Source organism: Molothrus aeneus, chromosome 13 (genome assembly GCF_037042795.1).
Source record: "Molothrus aeneus isolate 106 chromosome 13, BPBGC_Maene_1.0, whole genome shotgun sequence".
Taxonomy (NCBI): domain Eukaryota; kingdom Metazoa; phylum Chordata; class Aves; order Passeriformes; family Icteridae; genus Molothrus; species Molothrus aeneus.
The window spans coordinates 14,618,181-14,645,709 of NC_089658.1; the positions used below are offsets into that span (position 1 = coordinate 14,618,181).

The following is a 27,529-nucleotide window of genomic DNA, read 5'->3' on the forward strand; positions in this document are numbered from 1 at the left end:
TCCCACCTCCACGTTTTATGGATCTCTGAGGATGTGTAAATTTTCTTTTTTACATTTTCTGGGGAGAATTCCCCTTTCTCTGGGAGAAGTGTTGCTCCTGCTGCCATCAGTGAGTTCCCCTGTCTGTTCCCAGCCCCTCCTGGGCAGGATGTGCCTCTCCCCAGGTGGGATGTGATGGCATCCAGTGGCTGCTTTGGTTTGGTCTTTACCCTCCACTGCTCACACTGAGGCCCACACAGAGCAGGGACTGGAGCCATTTCTCCCAAGTTATAAAAGCTCATTGTGAAAAGCACTTTTCACACCTGTGGCCACTGGGTCCAGCCCTTCCCAGTCTCTCTGCTGCTGAGCCAAGTTTCAGCCAAGAGTGAAATTTCACAGCTGAGTTATATGCTCCTGAAAAATGGATTTCCTAATGGAAAGAGTGACTGGCTGTTGGCCATGGGGCTCAGCTGCAGGGAGGCACAGGGGCTCAGGGAGCTGGGCTGCCTGTTACGTGCCTGGGGGAATCTACCTGAGGCTTTTAAACTTTTAAACATTTAAACTTTTTAAAAGTTTAAATGTTTTTATTTTGATTTAAGCAGGCAGGTAAGGATGTGAGCACCCTGATGCCAGGTGTCTCCCCCAGCCCTGCCTTGCACCCACCCCAGTGAGGGGACAGGGCTGTGCTTTACAGAGGGGCAGACCCTCTAGAGGGAGCCGGTTCCTAGCAAAAAGCTCATTTCTGGTGAGCAACATCACTCTGCAGTTGTGGCTGCTCCTGCACAGCTGGTCCTGCCTCACCCCAAGCACTCAGAGCCCAAGACAGTGGCCAAAGGCCAGGGGATGGGCAGGCACAGCCAAAGTGGGGCTGGAAACCCACCCCAGGCCCCAGGTGGTGGCACTTGAGCTGCTGCCCTTCACAGAGGATGGGATGGGACCCTGGATCCCTCAGGGGCTGCCCCCTCAGCAGCCCTGAACATGGTCTGGAGAGCAATCTGAACCTCTCCCAGGTGCCACAAGGCCACCACTGCCACCACCAATGTCCCTGCACATCCCCACTTACCTCCTGGGGATGATTTACTGCCTTGTGTGGTTAATGGGGACAGGGCATCCGTGTGCATCAGGGGTCACCATTCCCTCACATCAGCACTTTGTGCCACTGGAACCTGCAGGGGCTGCCAGCTCACTGTCCCAGGCTGGACAGCAGGGCCAGTGACCTCCTGGTGACCTCCTGGCAGAACAGACAGTGAGGGAGACCCCTGGCCCCTCCACTCTGGGCACTTTGTAGATGAATATTCAGATTTAGTCATTTCTCCCATGCAAGGGGTGGCAGAGGCAGTGGATTTGGATCTTTCCAAACACTGCCAGTTCTCTGGGCTTTGAACAGGGGAAGGCCAGATGTCAATCACATCTCTGGTGCTGGGCACCACTGCATGGTTTCACCCAAATAATGTGTGTTTTGAGCTGCTGTGGGTGTCCCACCTGCCCTCAAGCATCTCCCTGTCCCCAGCTGCTGGGACATTGAGTCCCTTCTCTTCAAAACCGGAAAATTTAACAGAAAAAAAAAATGCAATTTTGTTTTTCCTCATTAGAGGGCAGCAACAAACCCAGCTGGGACAGGAGAGCTGCCTAACAAAGGGAGGAATTACCATTACTGGGATGCACACCCCAATGTGCTGTGGTGAGCAGGGGAAGGGTGGTGGCACCCACCTGGACCCCATTGCTGCACATCCCCCTTCCCAGAGAGGCAAGGCTCTAATGGTTTATTATCTACATTTTCACCCCCATCCCCTTTTTAATTTTCTCATAAATTGAACTCCAGAGTGAAATTCTCAGTAGGATTCAGGACAGAAATGAGCTGTCAGAGGGTCCTTCAGGTGGAAGAAAGCTGCTTTGGAGTGAGTGCAGAAATGGGGCAACACTTCATCCTGAGTGGGGAACAGCACCAGGCAACACACGGGGAACAAAGCGAGACCCACTCGTTTATTGTCAAAAAAACCTCAAACTTTACTTGTGTTCCTCTCAATAAATAATTTACAGTATTTACAGGCGGTGATACTCCCGTGGGTCTCAGCACAGGGAGGAGCTGGGGGGGCATTTTCAGCATGCCCCCCCTTTGCCTATGTTTTTTTGTTTTGTTTTGTTTGTTTCCAAGTATCGGGTCCTTCTTGGCCACACTTCACCTTTAACCAGAACTGGGTCAAACACAACCAAAATAAAGTGCTTCACTGTTTGCTTCTAAAACAGGGATACCCCAACAACCACCTCACACCATCAGCCACCACTGGAGCACCCACCTGGACAGAGGGAATGAGCCAAGCCATAAGCAGACTTTCCTTGGATGGAAACTGTCCCTAAACCACAGCGTGCCATGCTGTGGGGTGATTGTTTTATAGGAAGGGGAGCTCTTAAGGGAATTATTGACCTGTTGGCATGCTTTGGCTGGGCCAGCTCAGGCAGCTTTCAAGCAGCACTGTGTGCTCAGAGGGAGGCTGTGCACAGCTGCATTTAGCTGTGGGATAAACCTCTTCTTTGCCCAGAGACAGATTTTAGCTTTTAAAAAGTGTGTTTCAACTCCTAGGGAAGATAAAAATTTGTCTTCTCTAGAACAAAGGGAACAGAAAGTCCAAATCAGCCTGGCTGAGCATTAGTGCATTGGGAAATGAAACTGTCCAGTGCTGTGGTCCAGTGGCTGCTCCCTCAGCACCTCCAAACTGTGATATCCTTATTTCAAAATCTCCCTAAACAGAGTATCTGGGGCATTAGCAAACAAAGCAAGGAGCAAAGTAGTAAACACATCTTTTTGTTTCTTTTCTTTCCTTAAACATTTAAAAACCAATTACATCTTTTCATCTGTACAGTCACACGAGATCAATGCCAGGGCTCTATATATTAAAGAGACAATATAAATTACATCAATTGACACAAGTTTGCATTTCTCTGCTGCTTTACAAATGGAGCTCTAGAGCTGTAAGGACACAATGAATAGTCATGTTCAGTATTTACACCAGGCTGCCTCTTGGCACCAGTTCAGACTGCCAAACCAAGCCTGTTCCCACCTCTTTTGGTGCTAAGCTTGTCTCATCACGCCCAGAGACCTCCCTTTTGAGAGCAGGAGGTGCCCCCAAGTGTGACACGTGTTTTGGGGCTCGTTTCTGGGAACTTCCCCCTGAGGAAAGGTGGGGGAAACCCACCAGGAAGTCGTGAAGGCGCAGACCAAAGGTGGTCTTGATGTTTGTTCAGTGAGCCATGGGGTGAACCACAGAGGAGCACGGAGTGGAGGAGATGGGCAGCACTACATGGAGGGGGAAGGAGATTACGGATGGTTTCAAGGCAGGGAACAGACAGCTGGAGGCAGCTGGGGGGGGTCCTCTGCTGCATCCCATCTCCTGGCTGAATTCTGACATTGCCCCATTTCTGATTCAAGCCCTAAAGGGCTTAAGGTGCAACTGGTCTGCAATGGGGTTGCAAGTCGTGGCCCCAGGATGGGGAGCAGAGCAGAGACCTAGCAGCAAAAATAAAGAGCACCATGCTCCTGCTCCATCCCAGGGCTGGGCCAGGCAGGGAAGGGCTGGAGGGAGGTGCAGTTGGGTCTCCCACTGAGCAGCCACCCTGCTGCCAGTTTCAGGGGACCAGGGAGTGAACGGTGTGAGGAACTCATCCAATGCTGGGCAGAAGTAGCAGAAACCCCTTGAATACTGGCCAGGTTTCTCCCATTGCCATCAAGAGTCCACAGTGGGTCCAGGCAGAGACAAGGGAGACAGGAGTCAAACTACTGAGTGAATCAGCCAGGTGAACTGGCTAAAATAGGGGACGCCTTTGAACCACAAAAAAATGCAGGCCAAGGCTTGAGAAACCTGTCCTCCTTCCACCCAGAAGGTGCCAGCAGCCAAGCAAGTGTGGGATCATTGCCCACCATTTCGGCCCCTTGCACCACCCTATGCAACAGCAGGGCTGTGGGGCAGAGCAGGAAAAGCAGAGCCCAGCCCTGGTGAGCAGGACATCCTGCCCTGCTGTGCTGGTCCTGTCTCACTGCTCTGTGCCCTCCTCGTGGGCTTTGCTCTCTGAAGACAAAGCCATGTTCACACACGCCAGTGTCACAGTCACCACGTGCACGGCTGGGACCAGGGGAGTGCTACAAGCAGAGTAGCTACAAGGGCTCCCCAGCACCCCCTCAAATGGCAGCAGGAGGAGGGGGAAGTGAGCAAGGTCCACACAAGGTACAGTCCAGCAAAAACTCCTGTCTGGTCCCACTGGCAGCACATTCCTCCCAGGCAGGAGCTGGGAAGGTGGAGGACTTGCACCAAGAGAGAGACTGAGTTGAGGACAACCCATGTGGCTCTGATGTCCAACCTCTTGTTTTCCAACACCTGCATCTCATCTCTGGTTGCCTCCTGCTCCCCTTTCCCTTCTCTCCAAGGTGTGAAGGAGCAAACCTCTATAACAAGCACAACCAACACAAACACAGCAGTGCTACCCAGAGGGTGGGATGCGTTCCCGTGGGCGCCGTGTTGCCCGGGCTCAGCACCCGTGTCCTTTCATAGAGGTGCAGCTTGTCTTTGTTGGAGTGAAGCATCTTCACGTCCTCAAAGGCATAGTAAGCAGCCAGCATGAAGTTGACATCCCCCGTGGTGAGGAGGTCAAAGACACAGGACTGGAAGTAGAGGTCCTCCACGGGCAGCTTCTCCCTGCACTTGGCCGTGGCCGTCTCGTAGGTGAAGGCCTCGGGCGGGGCGGGCAGGCTGGGCCCCTTCCTCCGGGCACGGCCCTCCGTGGCCTGGGCCGAGCGGACGGCCTGGAAGTCAATCTGCTGGTTGGCTGGGCAGCCACGGAGGCACAGGTAGAGGCCCTGGCTGTCCCTGTCCTCCACGGCGTTGACCACCTCCTCCGGCATGCGCACGGCGAAGGTGAGGTAGCGGCCCACCTGCCTCACCACGATGGTGGTGCCGATGTACTTGGCCTGGATCTCGATGTGCTGGCCCGACACCTTCTCCGTGATCTTCAGGCTGTTGGCTCCGTGCTTGTCCCCTCCGTTCTTGGAGCCGTCGACGAAGGCGGCGGGGAGCTCGTCCATCTCTGCCTGGTACACTTTCTGATCCACACACTCCTGGAAGCTCTTGAAAATGATGGTGAGCTGTGGGGGAGGAAAGGAGCATGGTTACAGCCAGTGATGACCACCTGAGAGCACCCAGCAGTAGGGTGGGAGGTGGAAGGGCTGGATGCTCACTCCAGACAGGAGCATGACCTTCATTCTCACAGTCCTTCATCCTAAGAAGTGGCCCTGACTTTCAGCCCCCCCAGACATGGGGATCCTGCACCAGCCAAAGGGTGAGAACATTGTGTAGGGATACAAGACCCAGAGGCTTGACTGAATGCACCACCTGGATCTGCCTGTTATCTCCAGGCCCAGCAGAGGAGCTTCCTTGCAGCTGGAGCTGGGTGGAGTATCCCTGCTCACAGGCCTGTGGCAGCATGCCCGTGCACGCAGCACTGCCTCGCCTCCAGGGCTGGCAGATGGCAGCAGGGATGAGCCCTGACTCCCTTGGAGGCGGTGGAGCTTCTCTTCTGACTCCCATGACATTTACATCCCAAGGGCTGGACCAATTTGTTTCCCTAACCAATTGCAGACCAACAGGATTTCTCCCATGGGCCCTCAAACACATCCTGCTCCATCTCAACCCCACAGGCACACGTGCTCAGCCTGCTCCAGTGGGGTGGCCCTTCAAGGGGTGACTTTGTGGTGGCCTTGGCACTGCTGGGTTAATGGTTGGACTTGATCTTAAGAGGTTTTTCCCAGCCTTAATGATTCTGTGATTCTATGACACAAACATAGCCCAACATGCCTCCTCACCCCTGGCTGGGCTCAAACACAGGCCCCTTCCAGAGGGAGGACCTCACTGTGCTTGCTCTTCCCTTGCTGGCCTGGCTTTTGGAGGGAAGACCCGGGGAGGAAAATGAGTAGAATTTGCATGTACAAACAGTACAAACTACATTTCCTCTCCCAGCTCTTGCAGAGTTGCTCTCGCACCTTTCTGCCCATGAGGGAGAAGTGGCAAAGGGGACTTCCAGCCACATTGGGCCCTGTGAAGGGGGAGACTGAGATCTGGCCAGAGTGGGGTGGGCTGGAGAAGAGAGCAGAGAACACACAGAGCCCCAAGGACTGAGTGCTCCCATCGTTTCCAGCAGCGCAGTGCCCACAGCAGCGCTTCCCACAGCTCACGCTGCAGATCTCATGACTAATCCCTCCTCACCACAAGCCTCTGAGGCAGATAAGAAGAGAAAAGGCTCAATTAAGATGGTGATCCTGCGATCCCAGCAGGTCCTGGGATCCTTAAGGACCTTCCTCAAGCCAGACTTCCTTGCAACCTTCAGCAGGTTTTGATGTGTTTTAGCAGATAAGGACATCAGAGTATCATTGAATATCTTTTAGGGGGTTTATCTGGGACAGGTCAGAACCTCACTGCCAGTTCCAGCTCAGGATAAAGGGGTGACATCCAGAGCAGAGAAGCAGCCCCTGTCCTACATGTGCTTCTCTCTCTCCTCTCCCCACACACAGGGAGAAGCAGAACTCCCAGACATGGTGGGACAGGACATTTCCCAAAAGCAAGAGCATGCCTCCTGCTGAGCGTCCCTTTTTCTTTAGCACAAAAAGTGCCCTGTTAGCTTCAGAGCTTGTGCACCAGGGGCAGCACACCAGTTCCTCAGCTCCAGGTCCCTCCTGAAGCTGAGCCTGTGACACACAGGTCCTGCTGTATCACAGCAGCACATTTTCTCTTGGGCTCTCTGTGTTTGCCTTGTACCTTGTGGATGTTTATTTAGTCTGTCAAAGAACCTCCAGAACAGACTGTTCCCCACAATATGTCTTCACTTGGCTGCAAACCACACAATTACAAGCCTGGGTAGAGGAGAAGGCAGTGTGAGGAGCTCAGCTCTCTCCAGGCTTTTCCTGCAAGCTGGAGCCTCCCAGAACTGGAGGGCAGTTCTGGGTTTGTTTAGGCCTTGGGGGTCCCCAAGAGGTGCCAGCATCATTCCTGACCTGGCTGTTCACAGCAATCCTGAGGTGGGAGTCTTCTTAATTTGCAATACCTGGCTTGGCCATGAAGGCCCACTGAGGTGCAGCACCTCAGCCTGCTCGCTGTGATGGGGCTGGATGTGCTCAACAAGAACCACATTTCAGTGAAGGCTGGAGACAAAAAAAGGATGGATATTGAGGGACAGACATTCAAATTCAGAGGAGCTTATGCTCTGTCTTACCCTCCCCAAGGAGATGTGGAAATGGAGGAAGACACAGAGGAAAGAAAGGCTGCTCTGAAGCCTTTCTGCCCAGGGGGACAAGGCTCACCTTGCTGGTGGCGGTGGCCGAGGAGCCGGGCAGCACTGGCGTGTTGGTGACCTGCACGTTCAGGTAGTTATTGTCTATGAGCGGCCAAGCCCCCTGCACCTTGCAGGTCTGGAAAGTGTCCGTGAAAGTCCTGAGGTGGGGGTCCCCAAAGAGCCCGCAGTGGGTGTAGTTGGGGGTGGCCGAGTGCTTGTGGAAGCTCTTCTCGTAGTGGCAGATCTCAGGGCTGTCGGAGCGCTCCTGGCTGTCCCCGGGGGGCAATGTCCGGAGGCGGGGCTGGGACGTGGGGCCATCCTTGGAGCAGTTGTGCTGCACCATGAGATCGTCTATGCCATGCACGGCCGAGTGGTAGGCCAGGTCTCCCCTGCAGGTGCGGGCGGTGCGGCGCGTGCAGTGCGCGTAGGCCCGCAGCGCCGTGCAGAACTCGGGCGCCTCCTCCGCGCCCAGGTGGTGCGAGCCCGACGTGGCCGCCCAGAACTCAGAGTTGCACTTGAGGATCTTGCATGGAGATGTCACTGTGGGAGGGCAGGAGAACACAAGGGGGTCAGTGCTGGCTTGCCCAACTCCAGCCCGTCCTGAGGCCGCGTCCTCCTCCCGCTGCCCAAACTCATGACACCGGCCCGGCCGCGTGACGGGGCCTCGCTCACCAGACGTGACCCTCTCACATGACCCAACTCTCATGCATCAAAGCCAAAGAAACCAACAGGATCTGCCCCAATTGAAGCCAAAAAGGGAAAGAACATGCAGCCTTTAGATGAATGATCATGGGGGGAAACCGTGGTGTGGAAGAATGGGATATATTCATAAGCAGTGATGAGGGAGGATCATTAATGCAATGGGGTTTCTAATGCCCTTTTAGGGTTTGACATTCTAAGCTCTGTGCTGCGTGAGTTACTGGGCACTGTGTCCAGACTGATCTCTACCAGCACAAAGCTCTCTCCCTTTTCCTCCTTCATGGGCTTGGGAAAACAGCAGCATCACAAGCCCTGTTGCCCAGGTTAGAGCAGTGCCAGGACCCTGCAGCACAGCCAGAGGCCATCCACCATCACCAGCGCCACAGCAGTGACGCTGCAGCGCTTGTCCCTGTGCCTCTGTAAAGAAACAGGAACCAAACCACCTCTTCCTTGACATCTGTGCGGCTCTGCCCAGCCCTGGGAGCCCGTTCCCCACCACGGCCCGCTGAGAGAGAAGAGGTGGAGGAGAAAAACCGGCACAGCAGGTGCAGGGATGCCAGCGAGCCCCCGCCTTGCCTTCCCTTCCCTTCCCACCCGCCGTGTGCTGCCCAGGCGGAGGCAAAGCCAGAGGCTGCAGGGCCTTTGCCGGGCTCAGCCACAGCCCTGGTGCTTCCTGGCAAGGCAGAGGAAGGCAAAGAAAATTCAGATCCTGCTTCTTCCCCCCACACACAACGTCTGCTCCCTGGGGCAGTGTGGCTTCCCTGGAGCAGACTTGAAAGCAGCTGTGCGAAAAGCACACGGCCATTGCTGAATGTCGGAGACGCTGCTCTGCCCCTGCCAATTTGGAGTCTTGCTGGGTGAACCCAGGCTCATACTACTTAAAATTCATGGCATTTTCCTTCCTCTCCTCTTAATCGACCCCCTTGGAGCGCTTGGAAACAGGATGGGTTCAGGCAGAAAATGCAGCAGGAGGAGGAGAAGACAAGCCCCACCATTTCCAGATGCTTTCATGGTGCCTTTTGGAGGCGAACCCATATATTCCTGTCTTGGGGCTTGTTTAGAAGGAGCTTGGCAGGGCATCCGTGCCAAAAGTATCTCAGATTTGTTTAGAAAGAAAGTTACAAAAGCCAGTATTGTTTCAGGGAAAACAGTATGTTTGAGTTTTAAACATCACAGTGCTGGAAACCTAAACAGAGTTGGTGCTGGAAAATCAGAAAGGGAGACTTAAGACTATAAAACACTGAGCAGTTCAGCTGTGAGAAACAAGCCAGTCTCCTCTCTGTTTTGAAGAAGACTGAAGTGCAAATAGGAAACGGTGACAGGTTCCTCACAGTTTTAAAATTCATGTTTAATAAACTCAGATGCTAGCAAACAGCACTGAGAACCCGGGAGCTGTTTGGTCTTGGCAGCATCCCACTTAAACCTGCAAGAAGCTCTGTGGAAAGCCTTTAACTCATCATTGACCAGAGATGACTCAACAATAAGGTTCTGACCTGGGACAAGGGCTCATATTTCTGCATACAGGGGTCAAATTTAAAGATATTTATTATTTCACACCCCTCTCTTGTTCATCCCAGGAGTGTGGTTTTCCAGGACTGTCATAATGGAAGGTCCGAGTCAAAACAGCACGGCAGGAGTGTGACCAGTGCCACCACTGCTGGTTATCCCAAACCCTTGTGGCATCAGGCAATTAAAGTCATTGCTCTCCTAGTTGTTATGTTAATGTGCAGCTTGAGGATGCCTTGGGGTTCCGTGTGGCAGAAGGTGCTGTCACTGCAGCCCCAGGACAAGCTGGAGGACACATCCCTGGACACGAAGGAGCCACACACCCCACAGCTCAGCAAGGCACCAGGATTCACTACACAAAGCATCACACACCCCACAGCTCAGCAAGGCACCAGGATGCACTACACAAAGCATCACACACCCCACAGCTCAGCAAGGCACCAGGATGCACTACACAAAGCATCACACACCCCACAGCTCAGCGAGGCACCAGGATGCACTACACAAAGTATCCCATCCAGGGAGCAGCTTGCAGAGCACTTGGCCTGCTCCAGCCCTTCAGCTGCTGTGTGGAGAGGATTTTTCAGTAGGAACAAACCCACTGCCTCTTGTTCTTTAAGGATTTGGTTCACTCACTTGGATTCGGAGATGCAGGCTGCGTAGGGACAGAGAGTGCCCTGCTGAACAGCCCCCCAACACCCAGTGCTGGGCACACCCTGCTGCTGAGCATCCCCCACTGCTGCCCTGCCCGGGGTCACACATGACTTTATAAGGTCCTGAATTAAAAAAATCCCAACCGAAGGGAGGGCAGGGAAGCCCATCTCTTTCCTCCCTGTGCCTGAAGGGGGAGCGTTCTGCTCTGCGATGTTATCGCTGCACTTTTGGCACCGAGCCCCTTCTGGCTGTTTCGCTCAGGGCCCCATATAAGGCCAGATCTCCCAATCCAGGTGCCCCGGCCCTGTGCGAGAGGGGCCTGTGCGTGCCTGGCCTTCCCACGGACACCTCCCCAGCCACCCTCACGGCAAACCCCTCATGCTGCTGGGGAGGGACCACAGCTGACAAAGGCTGTAGAGAAAAGCAAACACGACCCTCACCCCTCCCAAGCAGCCTTGCCTCGTCCCCTCTGGCAGCAGCTTTGGCACAGTGGTGCAGGCTCATTTGTACCCTGGCCAAGAAACGATGTTTATTCAATTTCGCATAATCTATTTTCCATCGACTCACAATGGTTCTGTTTTTCAACCACAGATGACTTAGCATGGAAACAAATCCCTCTCAAGCAGGAACCTAGCAAGGCTCTCCTGGGATCTGTGAGACATCCCCAGGTCTGGGTGATTTCTCGTCCATGGCAGAGCAGCCTTCATCTCACACAGAGGTGACTTTAACCCCTCCAAGCCACCTCCCAACCCTCCCCATGATCTTCTTTCAAGGCCTTGAAAGGTGCCACTCAAACCAACGAACAAAATTTCCTTTGTTATCTTGAAACCAACGGTTTCAGAAAGCTAAAGCCAGGGGGGAAAAAAAAAATCAGAAAACCACCGGGACCAGGACAGCCCCCTCCCATATCCCCCATCTGTTCAGGGACATACATTTCCTGTAAGGTCTGTGCCCACTGAAAAGCCACCCTGTTCCTGGGCAGGCTGTTTCAGGAGTTTATCACCTTTACAAAACACGGGTCTTGGTTCTAAGTGGATTTTATCTGACTTCATTGTAAGGACATAAAAAGAACCAGCGATTTTCTCCAAAGCAGTAAAACGTCCGTTAGTGACGAGTGTGTTTCCCACAAAGATATTTACACACTGCAAGCAAGTCCCTTGTCAATCCTCCAGATAAGCTAAATGGTTTGCACTTTTAAGTTCTCGCTGGAAGGTGTTTGCCCAGCCCCACCATCAGATCTCCCTCCAGCAGCCTTGTTTCCTGCACAACCTACCACCCTGACAGGACACGAGGACAAAGACACACTCACAACTCTCCCGAGGTCAGCCCTTTAACCAGGACATCCCATTGAGCAGGCAATGAATGAATTGTGACCTTTTCCTGAGCTCCTGGTTTGGAAAGCCCAGGTCCTCCATTCAACAACATCCCATGGACCACCAAACACACACTCAGGGCTCTGGGGTACCAGATGCCCTCATCATCAGTACATTGCATTACCTGATGTCAAATTAAGTGTTCAAACATATGCACACATCTAACTTTAACAGCATTTAATTATCAGTGCCCCCCCCCTATTCTCCCTTCAGCGGGTGTCAAGTAACCTGGGTTTCATTTACCCAAATCAGGCTCTTACAGAAAACTAGCACAAAACCAACATTTCATCTGTTCTCCTGTAATTCCTGTAACAAAGAGAATTACTGGAAATTAATTTCTGTAAGCAAAAGCCAATTCTTTTAAAACTCCTGAATGCACATTCACCAGACCTGTTAATTTTAAAGCGTTCACTGCTAAGCAATGTTTTTTAATATCCTCTTGGTTCCTAACGGGCTGGAAAGTATTTCATCACCCACATGTGATGCAAATACATCATCCCGCGTTTTTCCAAATACATGGATTGAAGTGTAGATGTGCAAGCCTCACACATGCAGTAAAGGGCCTTTTTGGAGAACACAGTAAAACGTAATTACCTTTGGCCTCAGATCTGAGCACCCAGACTTAGGCTCCTAAACACATATTTATTTAAGTAATCTAAATAAACATATTTATGCTGACACCTCAATAGGAAAGGCACGATTCTCCAAGGTGCTAAATACCAGCAACATCTGCCAGCTTCAAGGAGATGTGGGCTGCTCTGCTCACAGGCAGACAGCAGTCACCACCAGCATGAAAACGACCCCAAAAGTGTTAAAGAAAAATTAAAAAAAAAATCACATTGCTCCTTAAAAACACGGCACAAGAGATTGCTTCCAGCAAGGTATCAGGAGTCCCAAGCAAAAACTGAGGGAATGAACACTGTGCTTTGTATCCAGCCCCTCATGCTGCTCCTGTCCCAAGGGGTGTCCCCATGAGCCATTCCTCATGGCAATGCTGGACCCACATCTTGATGCCCATGAGAGTCATGAGATTAGATACAAAGAAGGAATTTTTTTACAATTAGGGTGCTGAGACACTGGCACAGCTTGCCCAGAGAGGCGGTGGGTGCCCCATCCTCAGAGACATTCAAGAAGTCCTTGCCCATGGAAGGGGGGTTGGACGGGGTGACCTTTAAAGGCCCCTTCCAACCCAAATCATTGTGTGATTCTATTTTATGACACGGATCAGCCAGCGCCTTGTCACACCAGGGAGAGAAAGGAGCGATTCGGTGCAGCCCTGATGGATGGGATGTCACGGGCAGGGACAGCTCTCCCGCACCCCACGGGGCACCGTGGGGCGAGCGAGACCCAAGGGCCACCTGACCCAGCCTCGGTGAAAGGATTTGTGCGGGAAGGCAGCGCCGGGCTCTTCCAGAGACCTCCTTTGAACTGTTAATCAAGCACAATCTTGCAGAATAATAGCCTGGTTATTATTGCCTTGTTTGCATAACAAAGAGGCCCAATAAAACTGATTTGACTGTGCTCAGAGGGGGTGTGAAAGATCAGCCCTGAGAAAAGAGCTGCAGGAATGCAGCAAACTGCTCCAAAGCCTCAACCCAGGAAGAAAGACAATGCAATTTGCCATCAAGAAAAGCCCAATAGACCAATAAATTACCCATGTGCAAAGGGATTAGATCAGGTTTCAGTTGCACTGAAGTGGGGGGAGGACCAGGAGGAGGGGACTGAAGGAGAAAAATAAACCTGACTCTCTTAAAGAGCTGGGGCTCATATTTTGCAAGGGTGTGCATGGGGAAGTTGGGGCGGAGGGGCCACCTTCCACGCTGGGGCCGGGGTTATGTGCTCATTTCCACTGGCAAAAGCAGCAAATGCATTAAATCCAGGCAAAGGCCCTACTTTGTGTACAATAGAGTGATTTTAGATGTACCTCAGAGCACACCTCAAACCATGCAGCTTCCTTTAACCCAGTCTTGCTCAAGAGGATGCTGGGGGAAGGAGAAACCAGTTCCTTGAAGTCAGAAGAGGGACACAGAAGGATTTTTCTCGTTTCAGCCCATGTCAATCACTAAATCATCCGGAGGACCTGCCATGGCCACCTCCTTTCTGTCCTCAGCCCCGAGTTCACAGCCCCCCATCTCTCCTCTGCAGGCATCACAGAGACACGGGGCAAGTACAGGCAGGAAACCAGCAGAGTCAGTGTCTTCACCAGCTCCAGCACAAACTGCTGCACGCTGCCGAAGGAGCGAGCTCTTGATCACTGCTGTCACTTAGTCAGCTCTTTTGGCTCCAGACTCAGCTTACGGCTGACCCGGCATGCTCCGCGCCAGCCAAGGCAGCTCTCCCCAGCCCCCAGCCAGCACTGCTCCTCCAGGCTCACCTCAGCATCCATGTGCAGGGAGAAGGGTGAGCAGACACCATGGGAGAGGGCACCACCCATGGAGCTGCCAGCCAGGGCCGTGCTGCTCTGAGAACTACCAGCAAACCTTGGGGAGTTCAGTCGGCAGGATGGGCTGAGAGGGGGAACCAGCGCAACAGATAACACAGCAACAGAGTCACAGACTTTGTTCTTGAATCTTCCTCCTGGGATTTGGGACTTAGTGCTGCCTTTGCCTCAGCTGTTGAGCTTTGCCTGCTCAGAGGAAGTGGTGCCAGTGGGTGGTTCAGGAGATGCAGGTTTTACTCCTCCACGAGCTGGCGGATGGAGGATGAGCAGGGAGGGAAACGATAAGGCAGTGATCTCTGGCTCTTCCTCTGCAGAAGGGCACTAACAAAGCTGGCTCTCAGCAGCACAGTGTGCTGTAGGCTAGGAAGCCGTACTGGGGCTGCACACCTACTTTCCCCGTTGGGAATGCACCCGGACACTTTCACCAACAGTTCCCAAGGGCTGGTAAATGTCCTCAGGCAAATGGTCCAGTTTAGAGATGAGGACACTGAAGGATGTTAAGGCTTTCACCCAAGATGAGCACCGTGGGAAGAGAGGTGAATTTGCACTCCCAATGCCCTGCATGAAGCATCACCCTCACCTTGCTCCTCAGCCACCACCATTCATGTCCCCATCCCTCTGGAGCAGCGGTCCCTGGATAAGGTCACCTCTGCCAGCCACCCTCACCGCCGAGTGTTTCAGGTTTCCAGCAGACATCTCTCTCCCCACGCCAAAGCTGCTTTCCCAGGCTGCCTTTGAAGGCAGCGCTGCCACCCACCAGTGCCCGGGGGCCCCCCAGGTGTGGCAGCGGGTCCCTCACCCTCCTCCCCCTCGCCCGGGCCGCGGCAGGGCTGGCAGGGAAACGCTTTCTGCTCACAGGTGTGGATTCCCTCTAGGAATAATCATCCCCGCTGTGCTCTTGTGAAATTTCAACCCTTCAAACGCAGAGGTAAATGAGATACAAAACGAGGAGATGGAGAAAAGCCCGGAGCACATAAATCTGGATGAGGCAAATTTATACAATTAGATGTCTGCCAAAAAATTGCGGCATCACAATCGGAGGCATTGGCTTGTGCAGGGCGTGGGGTGGCAGCTGCCCGGCTGGAAGGTGGCAGCCCCACAAGCCCATCAAGACACCTGACTGATGCTGGAGCCCCACCTGGGGATGCAGGGGACCCTGTGGATCCATTGCTGCAGGCTGGGCTCCTACCCAGCACCAGATTTCCTCCCCATCGCTCATACCCCATGGAAGCCACAGAGTCTGTTCATCTTTCACGGCCACAGACCTTCAGTGGTTTATTTATTTTTAAATGCTGCCTCTCCTGGACTCAGGTTTTAAATTTAAGAAGAAAAAGTAACTTTCTAACTGGAATCCACTCCCCCAGTCCCACTGCTCCCCCCACTTGTATACCAGCACAGTAATGCTTTCTCATCACTGTGGGCTGGCAAAGTTTGGAGTCATGTCCTGCCATATGCCCTTGTCACCTCAGAAAGGGCCAGCTGGAGTGTGTCACGCAGCAGGAGAAAAAGGTAGCTTGTCCAAAACCCAAAATGCCATAGATCATTACTAAGGCTTTGGGGACCAAAGTCAACAGCTGTCCAGGAAGGAGAGGAAACCAAGGGAGGAGAAAATTCTTTGGCCTCAAGTGAAGCTTGCTCTCTGCCTGACCCATAAAACCTGCACGTCAGGGACAGCTCTGCTTGCTGGGAACTGAATGGCCAAGCACTTCTGGATGCTCATGTAGTACAAAGTGGGACTCGACACCCTTCTGAAGGACCTGCTCTCCGTGCAGCTGTGGGGACATGAGACCCTGGCCACCCCACACACCACAGCCAGGCCGTCAGACAGAGCGGCTCAGTCTGCGCCTACCAGGGCTGTGTGTGTGTCGGAGCCAGCTTGTTCTCTGCAGTGAGAGCCTGATGACTTCATCAAGGGGATGGCATCTGGTTTTGCAGTTGGCTATAATTCAATTCTCCCCCTTGCTGCAGGAATTTCAGCTGGTGGAGCAGTGATTTACTCAGCCGGGCTGCACTTGAGTGCAAAGCAATCTTGAGGCTACAATCGAACGCACTGTTATTTTGAGAGCTCACAGACAAGGGAATAAATATCCTCTTCTTTTCATCCCAGTAGCTGCCAAGTGCAGGCTACAGAGCTTTTTAAAGGCATTTAGGAGCTCTCCTCTAACAAGTGCACTCTGGATGCTGTGCACGGTCAGGCAGGACCTTGCCTGAACAGCTCACTCCTGAACTGTGGCATCAGGATGGGATTTGCAAGGACAGCCAGACACAGGTCAGGGCACCCCTCACCTGCCCACCACAGCTGCACCTCCATGCAAGCCCCATTTTCCCCAAAACCCTTTCTCCATCACCCCAGCACACATCACTCCTGGATTCCAGCAGCCCTGAGCTCACCCCAGCCCTCTTCCAACCACCTGGGACCCTGAGGCTCTTTTGGTCCTGGCTTCCTACACTCCCCCTTACTCCAAGTCTGGTGTCTGCTCCAACAGGAAAAGCAAATCAGACCAATCAAACTTATCCAGATGGATCAAAAGCCCTCATCTTTGACCTCTTTCACTGTCTCACCAACACTCATCCCTTGGGAGCAGTAGGGCTTGGCTGTGGGATCCCCTGAAGGACTGACGGGCTGGGGAGGGGCTTGCTTGGGCCACACACTGCCACGCCAGAGCCTACGGATGCTTTATGGGATGTGCCCATCAGGGAGCCAGAAGAGAGACCACAAAACTCATTGTCACTGGGGCCACAGCCTGGCTCTCCAGGGACAGCAGGTCAGGACAGAGCCCAAGAAGAGCCCCCAGGTCAGGAAGTTTTTATGGTTGCCCAGCCCTATGAGCACTTTCATGTGCACATCCGACTCAGCACAGCTGTCCAGGCCACAGAGAAAGAAGCCTCCACTGTTCCCATGATAAACCCAAAGTCACTCTTAACATTGCCTTGTGCCCAGTAACCAAGGGCCAGGAATTCCACGATTTTCTGTGGAAAAAAGCTACATATCCACCCCATCTACAACAAAAACAAGGCAAATCCTTCCAGCCCCACAACGTGCCTCGCTGGCAATGGCAGAGAACTCCCCGTTCCAAGTACGAGACCAGCTCCAAGCTTGCAACAAAACAGGGAAGCCAAAATATTTCCAGGTTTACGTTTGAATCCCTCCCTTCTTCTCTGCCCTGACAACATCCCGCACAGGCGCGTTCCTCCCCTGCCTCCACCTTCCCCAGGATGTTCACAGCACTGTGGGGGATATTTTAGCCTCTAAAGCATCTCAATTTTGGCTTAATGCTGCCATCACCTTCTTGCCGCTGAGACAAAAGCCATTTATTGCCTACCCTGATACACCTCCAATAAGGTTGGATCCTTATCTGGAATCCACTGTGCTGCCTGGATGGACCAAGAACAGAAAGCTCCAAATTTTTATGGAGGCAGAAGTGTATTACAGACAAAACAGCCAAGCTGGAAACAAACAGGGAAAGCCAAAGCAAACCTGAGCCTGCCACACCTGGAGCAAAAAACACCCAGGGCCAGATTCTGGAAGTACAAAAGGATTTGCAAGAAAACTAAGCACAGCCTGTACTGGGAGGCACAGGTTTGGTTCACCCAGGAGATCAGGGTCTCAGCTGGGAGAGCACCCATGAGCATCCAGCACTGGGACTTGGCACAAGCTCCAAGGAGAATTTCTGCCAAGGAAACTGTGAGCCAGTGGCGTGCTCTGCCCAGAGATCCTTCCCCAGCTGCCTCGCGGTCACCCTGACCTACGGCCAGAGCACCCAGCCCAAGGGCACTGGATGCTGGGGGCTGCCCAGGAGGCAGCAGGGCGAAGCCACCAGTGTGAGAGCAGCACAAGTGGGAATCCAGCCCGGGCTGCGAGCGTAGGGGGGGTTAAGCAAATAAATAAATAGGGCAGGACACGGCGAGGCACTGATCTGACACGCCGAGCACCCGCTTGGGCAGCCTCCAGCGGCCCTGCTCACCTGGGGCTCCCAGGAGGGCTGCGAAGCCTCCTTGGTGCTGCAAACCTGCTGGGAACCCACAAATTCCCAGGAAGCATAGGCAAAAAGGATAGGGGATTTATTCCCTACCATTTTTCCCTACCATCCCACCCACAAAGCTTTCAAAACAAGCCCCCAGCCTCCTTGGTGCTGGGAACCTGCTGGGAACCCACAAATTCCCAGGAAGCATAGGGAAAAAAGGGGCAAAAAGGATATGGCAGGGAATAAATCCCCCTTTTTCCCCACCTTCCCACCCACAAAGCTTTTTTAAAAGCCCCCAGCCTGCTCGCAGCCCACGGCACGGGGAGCCCCGTCTCCGCCTGCGCCCCGCTCCCGCGGGCTCTGGATCGCCTCGTTCTGCCAGTTCTTTGCACCTTATTTGACTGCTGAAGGGAGAATCAAACAAAGCAGCCAGCCAGATCTCCTATCAAGTTCTTTCTTGCACCGTAAATCTCACAGCCTCGACGCTTTGCAACTCAACCGCTCCAAAAAGGGCGTTAAGCAACACATACGGGAGCAGCTCCAGAGTTTCCAGAAAAAAAAAAAAAAACAAAAAACAGAAAAAACAGGGGGTTCAGCTTCCAGCCTGCTGGGAAGTTTCATGGGAAGAGGGGGGTCCAGAGAGACACCTCAGTGCTAAGGGCAGCGCTGAAAAGGTCTTCCTGGAAGAGGGCGAAGAGGGCAAAGATGGGAGGAAGGGCGTAAAGCAGTTATTTATTTATTTCCTACATGTGTGTGCAAGACTACTTCACCTACGGTTATGCAAAAGAAAGGCAGAGGAGATTTTAAAATTAACAAATTAGATTTTTTTTTTTTACAAATGAAAGTTTTACAAAAATAAAAAGGGAGATACGGAGATTTAAGCCTTAGAGTTTTTCTTTTGCCCTCCTGCTTTCTCTCAATTTTTTCCCCCTTTGCAAGTAAAAAAAAAAAAAAAAAAAAGAGGTAAAGAAACTGGAGAGTTTTGGAAGGAACAAATCCGCCTCTGTGGACTGGGTTTCCCCTCCCCCAACAAAAACAAGCACTCAGGGCTTGAAGGAATTTGCAGGCAGAGATCTGCCAAAAACATTGTGAAAAACTATGGGGGATTCATTGGAAACAGATGGCGTTTTCAGCTGTAATTCTGAAATTCTCCCCTTTTCTGACACAATACAAACATCGGGGCCGGGGGCGGCGGGGGGGCCGAGCCCCGCGGCGGGTGCGAGCGGCCGGCCCGGGGGTGCCGATGCTCGCGGGACCATTTGGTTGCCATCCCGCCCTCGGACAGCACAACAGCTCCCGGCCCAGCCAGGACAAGTTTTCCAAGCAAACGAGGCTGCCGAGCCCCCAGAGCCGTGCGGCGATGAGGGAGCAGGGGCGGCCGCCCGGAGCGCCCGCGCATCCCCCGCCCGCCCGCCCAGGTGCGCCCCGCGGCCGCGCTCCCCCGCCGGGGCCGCGCGACCCCCGGGCCCCCATCGATCCCAAATCCCACCGCGAACACCCCCCGAGCCCCTCCGAGACCGCTCCCCGGCTCTGCCCTCCGCGGGGGCTCGCAGCGTGGAGCACACCGCTCTGACGGCAGAAATTTCCGATGGAGGGGTTCATACGTGGGTCACCCCACCAGTGTCCCCCCTTCCCTCCGCGGCAGCCGGGAAGGGCAGAAGAAGGTAACCTGGCGCTGTCAGGAACACCTCCCTCCTCCCGGCTGCCTTCGCCGCTTTGATTTCCACCATCTCCTTCCTTGTGGGATGAGGAGCGGGGAGACAAAGAAGATGAGGTCAAGGAGAAACACCCACCGCAACTGCTTGGGGAACGGGGAATTGGGGGTGCACGCACCAAAACCGAGCCCCACTTGCTTATTTTAAACATGTGGCAAACTGCTGCGAGGAGAGGGAGAGGGAAAGAGGCCCAGGGACAGGGGAACGGGGGCGGCGATCCAAGGGCTGCCAGAAACACAAGGAAAAAGTCTGCAAAATAAAGAGGCTGTTCCTTACCTGAAGGGAAGATGCAGAGAAAGACAGGGAGGATTTGGAAAAGTCCCAGGGCTGTGGATCCTGCCCCTCTCCCCATACCCATCCATCCAGCTCGAGCTTTAACCACTATCCTCTCCCTGGAAGAAGAGTTTAAAAAGGAAAAAAAAAGAAAAAAAAAAAAGGAGAAGGGGAGAGAGGAAGAGGGGAGAAAAAAAGGGAAAAATAAATCAATCGAAAGAACTTGGGGAAAAAAATGAAATCAAAAGCCCCGCATGGCTCCGCGGAGCGCGGCAGGCACGGGCGGCCCCAGCTCCCGGCTCTGCACTGAAAGATTACACAGACTTTTTCTCTTTCTCCTTCTTCTCCTCCTCCTCCTCCTCCTCTCCGTCCCCTCCCATTCCAACCCAGCCCCAGCCATCAATCATCCCGCTGGCTCCCAATGCCTGCATCCTCCGCTGCGCCTCCTCCTCCGAGCGCGCCCGCCTCCCCGGCCATGCTGCGGGAAGGGGCGGGAGCGGCCGCGGCCATGGGAGCCCGGCTGGGAGGAGCGGGGAGAAAGAGCCGGGGAGAGCCCGGAGAGGGGGCTGGAGATGGCGATGGGGCCACCAAGCTCTGCTGTGTGTGTGCCCCCAGGGAAGGGGGTGGCACTGGTTCACGCAGGATGGGTAACGGGAGGGGCTCTTGATGTGTGCCGGCATCGCAGCTCGGTGGCACTTCGGGAGAGGGGCTTCTTCCCACTCCATCGGGTCTCAACGCCCATTCTGCCTTCCCTGCCCCTCTCCCATGGGCCTTCCAAGAGCGCTTTGATTCAAAGAACAAGGTAACCTGGCCCTGGGATCCTGGGTCCAAAAAATTAAGCAGTTTGGGGTAAAGGGGCTGTCGTACAGCACAGGAGGGAAACTGAGGCAGGGAGGCTTTAGGCAGCTGGTGTGGGGTAGGGGTTGTGACAGCGACACTGAGGTCTCCAGCCTTCTAGGGGATGGTGTTCCCCCAGCACATGGAGCTCCTCCATGTCTTCCCAGCCCTGGCACCATGGTAGGTGAGAGTTTCACAACAGTTCCAGGTCATTCACCCGCACCTGCACTGGCAGCGGTGAAGTAACCCCAGGTGACTCAGAAACAGCAACTCTCATAGATCCTTATCATTAGACTGGCACTCCTTACATAGGGGCACGGCTGTCAGGTGCCCAAATCCAGCTGCCAGCCCACCAAGGACTGATGGAGATGAATAACAATACCTAAACTCACTCAGGGCCACCACCACTGCCTCCTCTGCACTTACAGACCTGGATGTTCACTGGGGGAAAGTCTCACCAATTATGTTGGTAGGGTCTCACTTTTGAGCCTCCCTTAGAGACCCTCTGGGCAGTCACAGGCAGGCACCAGCCCTGGGAGAGCCCTGCCTGCTCACAGACCATCAGATGGAACAGCAGCTTGGAGCACACGGGAGTTTGCCTGCTGGGTTTCAAGATCCTGCTCTTTTCTCCCTCCGGCAATGCCACAGCGTGTAGAGGTGAGCAGATTGGATCTGCATCCCCACCATCCCAGGGGTCTGTGCCACCCATGAGAGGGCTAGGCTGGGAGGAAAGCATCCACTTAGCTTGGATCTCTTAAAAATTTCCTTTGAGGGATGTTTCAGCCATAGTGAACTAAGACCACTTCTGAATGAGGGTGCCCAGGGGTGTAGGCTTTAATGACTTCCCTGTTTTGGACCATTAGCTCTCCTTTGATGGCGTGTCCCCTTGCCATCCGGATGTTTCATCTCCTTTCTTTTGAGGTTCTTATGCAAAGAATAAGAGGATGCTGGTTGTTTTACACCACCCTTCTCCCAACTCTGTAAGACCATGCTTCTTTCCTCCTGCAGGTTGGTATAGACTGGGATACTCCTTGACATTTCTTTTAATTATTCTTGGAAACCTCCTCTTCTAGCTCATAAACATCCTTAAGGATGCTTTTTTGAGTGACTGTGGCTTAAAATCTCTGATAAGAGTTTGTGATCTCCTCCCTGTCATGGATTGAATCTGTGATCCAGTTCAACAAATATTCCATAGAAGAAGGAAGAGGAGATGGGAATAAATATCCAAGAAGCAAAGATATCTTTTAACACCTATCTATTTCTCTATGAGGGGACTGAGCCTCCATGCCTCCAAAGAAGGAGGAGCTCCTCTGGGGCTTTATCCAGGCTGCAAAAGGAATTAAAACACTGCAGCTTTTCCATCTGGGACCCAGATGGGATCCAAAAATCCTGTGACCCTGCCTGCCTAATGGAATATCTGCCTTGGTCCTGCTGGTCCTAGAGCTGCGCTCAGATGGTGTCCACTAAAGTCAGAGGGAGCTCTGTGTGCAGAGGAGCTGCCAGAGTGGGCAGAGCTGGGCAGGAGATGAAAGCTGGCAGGCCGGATCCAGACCTGTAGCAGAGGCAGTGTGGGAGGAACGCCGACTCGAAGCACCTCTTTGTGGGGGATGTCAAACAGGGGCAAATATGTCCAAACCCTGCCAGCTGCTCCTACCACCCAAGAAGAAATGCCTGCTGATGGGATGTGTAGGCAGCTGGAGCTGGAAGGGGCCTAGGGGGAGGAGAGAGAGGGGCTGTGAGCCGGGGAGAGCCCAGGGAAGGGGGGGGGAGATCCAGGGGATGGGGCTCCAGACCTCAAATCCTTTCCTCTTTCTCCCACCCTCTCCTCTTGCAATGCGACTTTTGCTTTTATTTCAAAATAAAAAACACATAATTTCTGCTGTTATCCTGGCTGATGACATCTAACACAATCTGTTTAACTAAAAAACTCCATCTGAATTACGAACTTTTAAAAGCCAGCTGTTAAATAGCTGCTGCGAGGCTGCTTTGATGGTTTGACCTAAAGCACCACTTTGGTATCGCCGTTTTGGGGCAGGCTGACACATTGCAACGATAGCCTGGAATCCAGTCTGAGGCATTACAGTTAAAATAAGACCCTTGATGGAAATTCTGCCTTTGCTGTAGGGAAAACTGTGCTGCCATAAAGCAACGGTCGGATGCCCCTGGCTCCAGTTTGTAAAAATTTCTCCTTGATTTTGCTCCGTTGCATCATGCATTGCAAATGGGATTGCTGTTCTTGGCACTGATCAAAGCAGCGGATTTCGCTGGAGAAAACAACAGATGTGTCCAAACCATAACTTCGGGGAGGAAAAGGCCCCAAATAAGGTGTGTTTCTGAAATCCTGCTCCCCCTTACACATTTTTGAAATAAACTTCACCTTTCTGTTCAGCTGAATGAAAGCTTTGGACTTTAAATCGCCTACTGAATCAGAGGCTGCGTGAAATTCGGAGCTGTGTCCTGCTTTATGGGCATATCTAGGCTTGGAAATGTGGAGCTACTGCGTTTCCCCCAACTTCTTTCCTTCTCAAAGCCCATGCAGGACTCCCTGTTCAGGCAGGGTTGAGCCTGATGCTCCTTGCAAACAGAATGTGGGAAACCACCCACCGCTGACATGCAACCACTGCAGCGGCTCAGCTCTGGGGCACAGGCACCTCCGTGGTCATCTGCACCTTGTTGCTGTGTTTGGTGTCACATGCAAATCACAGCCTTCTCCGAGGTATTTGCAGGATGCTGGAGGAGTCACAGTTCTCATGGGACACTCAGCTGGGCTGAACTTTCCTTTTCTCTGCCCTGCGTGGCTGTGGGCTTCAGTGGGGCTGAGTGAATGTGGCTGATTTGAAGCCAGAGGTTTGCAGATGAGGGCTGCCCTTACAGCCTTCCTAATGGAATCATTCACTACCTGTAATTATATGGCTAAAATAGTAAACATGGGTATTTCTGAGGGCTGCAACTAGTAGTTAGAGGAGTGGATGTCGGGGCTCCTGGTCTGCTCCTGACTCTCCCGTGAACTTTCTGTGTGGCCACTTTTCACACCACTATCTCCACACTCCTGCTCTGCCTCAGGACACAGTGTTCAATTCATGGCTTGTCTGGGATAAGCCATAATCACTCCTGCAGGAAGCTAATCCTGAAATGTTATGCAGGGATATGTGTGTGTTTGGGGTGAGCAGCAAAAAGCAAGCTGCTTCTTAAAGGAGGAAGAAAGGAATTTTGGAATGGAAACCCCCAAGTTGTTGCCTGGAGAGGTTTGACAACTGATCCCAAAATGTTTGTGAAAATACAAGCAAACATTTGTGCCCTGAACAATTCCCTTACTAAAGAAAAAAACCCCTCTGAATAAGAAGAGCCAAAAATACCCCAACATCTTATGCAGTCACAGCCACCTCTGATATCTGCAATTAAATTTAAAGACCTTCCTTTTACTCATCATTCCAAGCTGCCAAATCCGCATCTAAACCCCTTTCCCTACCAGGTAGAGCAGGAAAATGTCCCCCTGAGATCTCCTTAGGGCCCTGCACTGAACTTTGGCATCAGCTGGATGGGGCAGGCAGAGAGGATGGCACAGAGCTGGGCTTTGAAGAGTGACCCACTCCTGCGTAGCGAAGTGCAGAGAGGGGTTTGTTGGTTTATCTAAACCCTCCTTCCCACAGCTGCCCCTGTGAACATCAGCCTCACCAACCTGGCTGTGTAAAAAGAGGCCAGTTGTGAAAGGTGGAAAAAAAATACAGCTTTGTGCCACCAGTAAATGAAATGTAAGAACTCTTTTGTTGACCTGCATCCTTACATCTGCAGATTAACTATTTATCAGCAACCCCCACTGAAGTCACAGTGGGTAACCTTCTCCCCTCAAATTGCCTGCTCCAAGCCCACAGCTTGGAGCCCCATAAAAATCACCTCTAAATGCTGAAAAACAGCCAGGCTGCAAAAGGGGAAGGGAAGATGGGCTGGTGGAAAACTTCCAGTCTTACCCATGACAGAAAACAAAACAAGCAGGGTTATTTTAAGGCAAATAGAGTTCATCACATTGACTTATTTTTTTTTTTTTTGGACTTGTTAACACTCATTTGTGTCTCTCCCTTTCCCTAGCCTGCAAAGCCCTGGGGGGGCGAGGCCTAATTCCTCCACATGGGAACATGTAACCATCCCTTGTTCGGCAGGCAGCGTTTGGAGGGCTGGCTGGAATTCACCATCTGTATATTTCATTCTCTGCAGGGAGCTGGTCTGCCTGGCCCAGTCTCCTCTTTGGGGTAGATATCAAGCAACATCTCTGTAGTGTATCTTCTTCACATCTGGGCTCCCCTCTAAGCAAAAATAGAAGATGGGCTGGGAGGTTGCCTAGAGCGAGTTCAAATGGCCAAATGTCAGCTCAGCAGAAAAGATGGATAAGTCTGAACTGCCAAAAAATGATCAGAATCATAGAATCACAGAATGGTTGGAGTTGGAAGGGGCCTTAAAGAACATCCAGTTCTGATTCCCCTGCCATGAACAGGGACACCAGAAGAATTGCAGAGAACTGGGTGCTTATCAGCAGAGACAGAAGCTCATCTGTGTGATGGGACAGTTTTTCTCTGCTGCTTTTAAAAGCTCCTGACATATCCAGAAAGTGCAAACATAGCTCACTAATTCTCCTCCTCTGACTGACAGGTCAGCTAAGGACATCTCCTCGATCCTATTTAAAGGTGGGAGATGGCATCGAGTGTTTGCAAGCCTACATCTGCAGCAGCCCTTTGAGCAAGGGCTGTTTGAAGGATCCTCTGGAAAAAGCTCTGTGAAACCCAATCAGCCTTGCCAGGTCTCCTTCTGTCAATTTGCAGCAGCAGTGGCCAGAAATACAGCCCAACACAGGATGCCTTTCCTGCCTTCTCAGTTGTGAGACACTGAGCGACAGTGACCTCAGCTGATTTAAAACTTTGTCCTGAATATCTGAGAAACAGACATTCCTTCTTATGGGGGGAAAACCCCCAAACCCAAACAACTTTAATCCAGCACTTCTGTGGGTATTTTGGCAGAGGAAAATGGGAGTTTTTGTGAAGGGGGAGCATCTTGGAGTTGGCACCAGGAGTCCTCCCGGGCGTGCCTGGCTCGGGCTGGGCTGGGCTGGGTTAGGGTTGGGCTGGGATTAAAGCTGGGACTGGGGCTGAGGTTTGAGCTGGGACTAAGGCAGGGTTGGAGCTGAGCTGGGACTGGGATAAACTGGGCTGGTACTGGGCTGGACTGGGATTGGGCTGGGCCGGGGCTGCGGCCCCACTGGGTGGTGCTGTTATCCCTGCGCCGCCTGCAAAAGTATCCAGTTTATAAAATAAATGCAATCCAACGCCGCCTTAAACCACATGACATAACAGCAGCTTGCGAGCTCCCATTAAAATCTCAATTTGGGGAAATTGATTCTACCTCTGAGCAATTGCGATGCAATTACTCCAACAGGCAGCAATCAAGAATCACATCAAAACAACACCAAACTTTCATCTCCTGCCTCACAACCACCACCACAACAAAAAGCACCTGTCTTGCAAACGCAGCCCGGTTTCCATAAATATATGCAATTTTTAGGAAGGGCAACGTGCATGTCCCAGAGTGGAAGCTCGGACAGGGGCTGCTCTGGCTGGTGCGTTTGAACTGTCCTGTCTGGGGGCTTTATTCTGTCCCCCCCCGTCTCCTGGAAGAGATTTTTGGGCTATTTACGGGCTCAGGACATCAGGAACGAAGTCGCTCCCGCTGCCCTGCCGCACTCCAGCTGCCCATCCTCTCCCTGCGCACAGATGTGCCCGTCCCAGCCATGTCCCACATCTGTCCAGCTGTCCCCTCCCGCCCTCCTCCCCTCGGGGCTCCTAAACCCCCCAAGCACTTCGGAACCAGGGGAGAGCTTTGTGTCCCCGCTCCGGTCTCGATAACCGCGATCAGCCCCGGGATGAGCAACCCGAGGGAAAGGGGGAAATATTGGGGAGGATGTTTACAGCTCTCATCAGTGGTCTGCAAGGAATTACTCGACTGACTTAGCGCAGCAGGGAGCAGCTTTAGTGGCAAGCATCAGAAGGGAGGATAAATGAATAACCTCATGCATGCCAGCTAGCGCCGAGCCGGGCAGGCAGCGCCGGGCAGGGGGAAGCGGGAAGAATCCAGGTTCTTTATAAAAACGGCCGGGAAAGGGGAGCCAGGAGGGGACCGGGAGCCTCAACAGGTCCGGAGGAGGAAGGGCCATGCAGGGAACCGGGGGACATGCGGCCGGGGGGTCCCCAGCCCCCTCCCCGCTTACCTTGGCGGCCGCATCAGCCTCTCCAGCCCCGCGGGGGTCGGTGCAGGCAGCGGCGGCTTTATTATTATTTTTTTTTAATATATTCTTTTTTCCAAGAGGGGTAAATAAAACAAAAATAAAAACCGAAATAAAATAAAACCCAAAGGAAATAAAATAGTAAAAGGCCCCACGGGTCGAAGCGGGGGTGGCGGGGGGGTGGAGGCCGAGGGGCGCGGGCAGCCCCCCGCCCTGCGGGCAGCCCCGGCGGGGTGCAGGCGGCCTCGCTCAGCGGGACGCGGGGAGCCGCATCGCCCTCCCGGAGCATGTGAGAGGCAGCCGAGGAGATAGAGCCAGATAGGGAGGTCCCCTCCCTCCTCCCTCCTTCCCTTCTCCCTCCTCCCTCCTTCCCTCCGCGCACGCTGAGCAGCGTCGTTCGCAAGGAGCGGCGGAGGGAGGGAGCGAGGGACGGAGGGAGGGAGGCGCAGCCCCGCGAAAGGGGGGGGCTGGGGGTCTCCGCTGCAACAGCCCCGACCCCCAGCACC

General features: G+C 53.1%; 1 protein-coding gene across 1 annotated transcript; it reads right to left on the reverse strand.

Annotated features, from left to right (window-relative positions):
* Positions 1 to 1,942: 1,942 nt before the first annotated feature.
* RGMA (repulsive guidance molecule BMP co-receptor a) lies at positions 1,943 to 27,234 on the reverse strand. The gene is made up of 4 exons (XM_066558811.1): positions 27,009 to 27,234; positions 19,922 to 20,037; positions 7,322 to 7,833; positions 1,943 to 5,113 (listed from the first exon to the last, which is right to left on the reverse strand). Exons 1-4 carry the CDS (start codon positions 27,020 to 27,022, stop codon positions 4,418 to 4,420), a joined length of 1,338 nt encoding a protein of 445 aa, XP_066414908.1. The 5' UTR covers positions 27,023 to 27,234; the 3' UTR covers positions 1,943 to 4,417.
* Between the last annotated feature and the right edge of the window lie 295 nt (positions 27,235 to 27,529).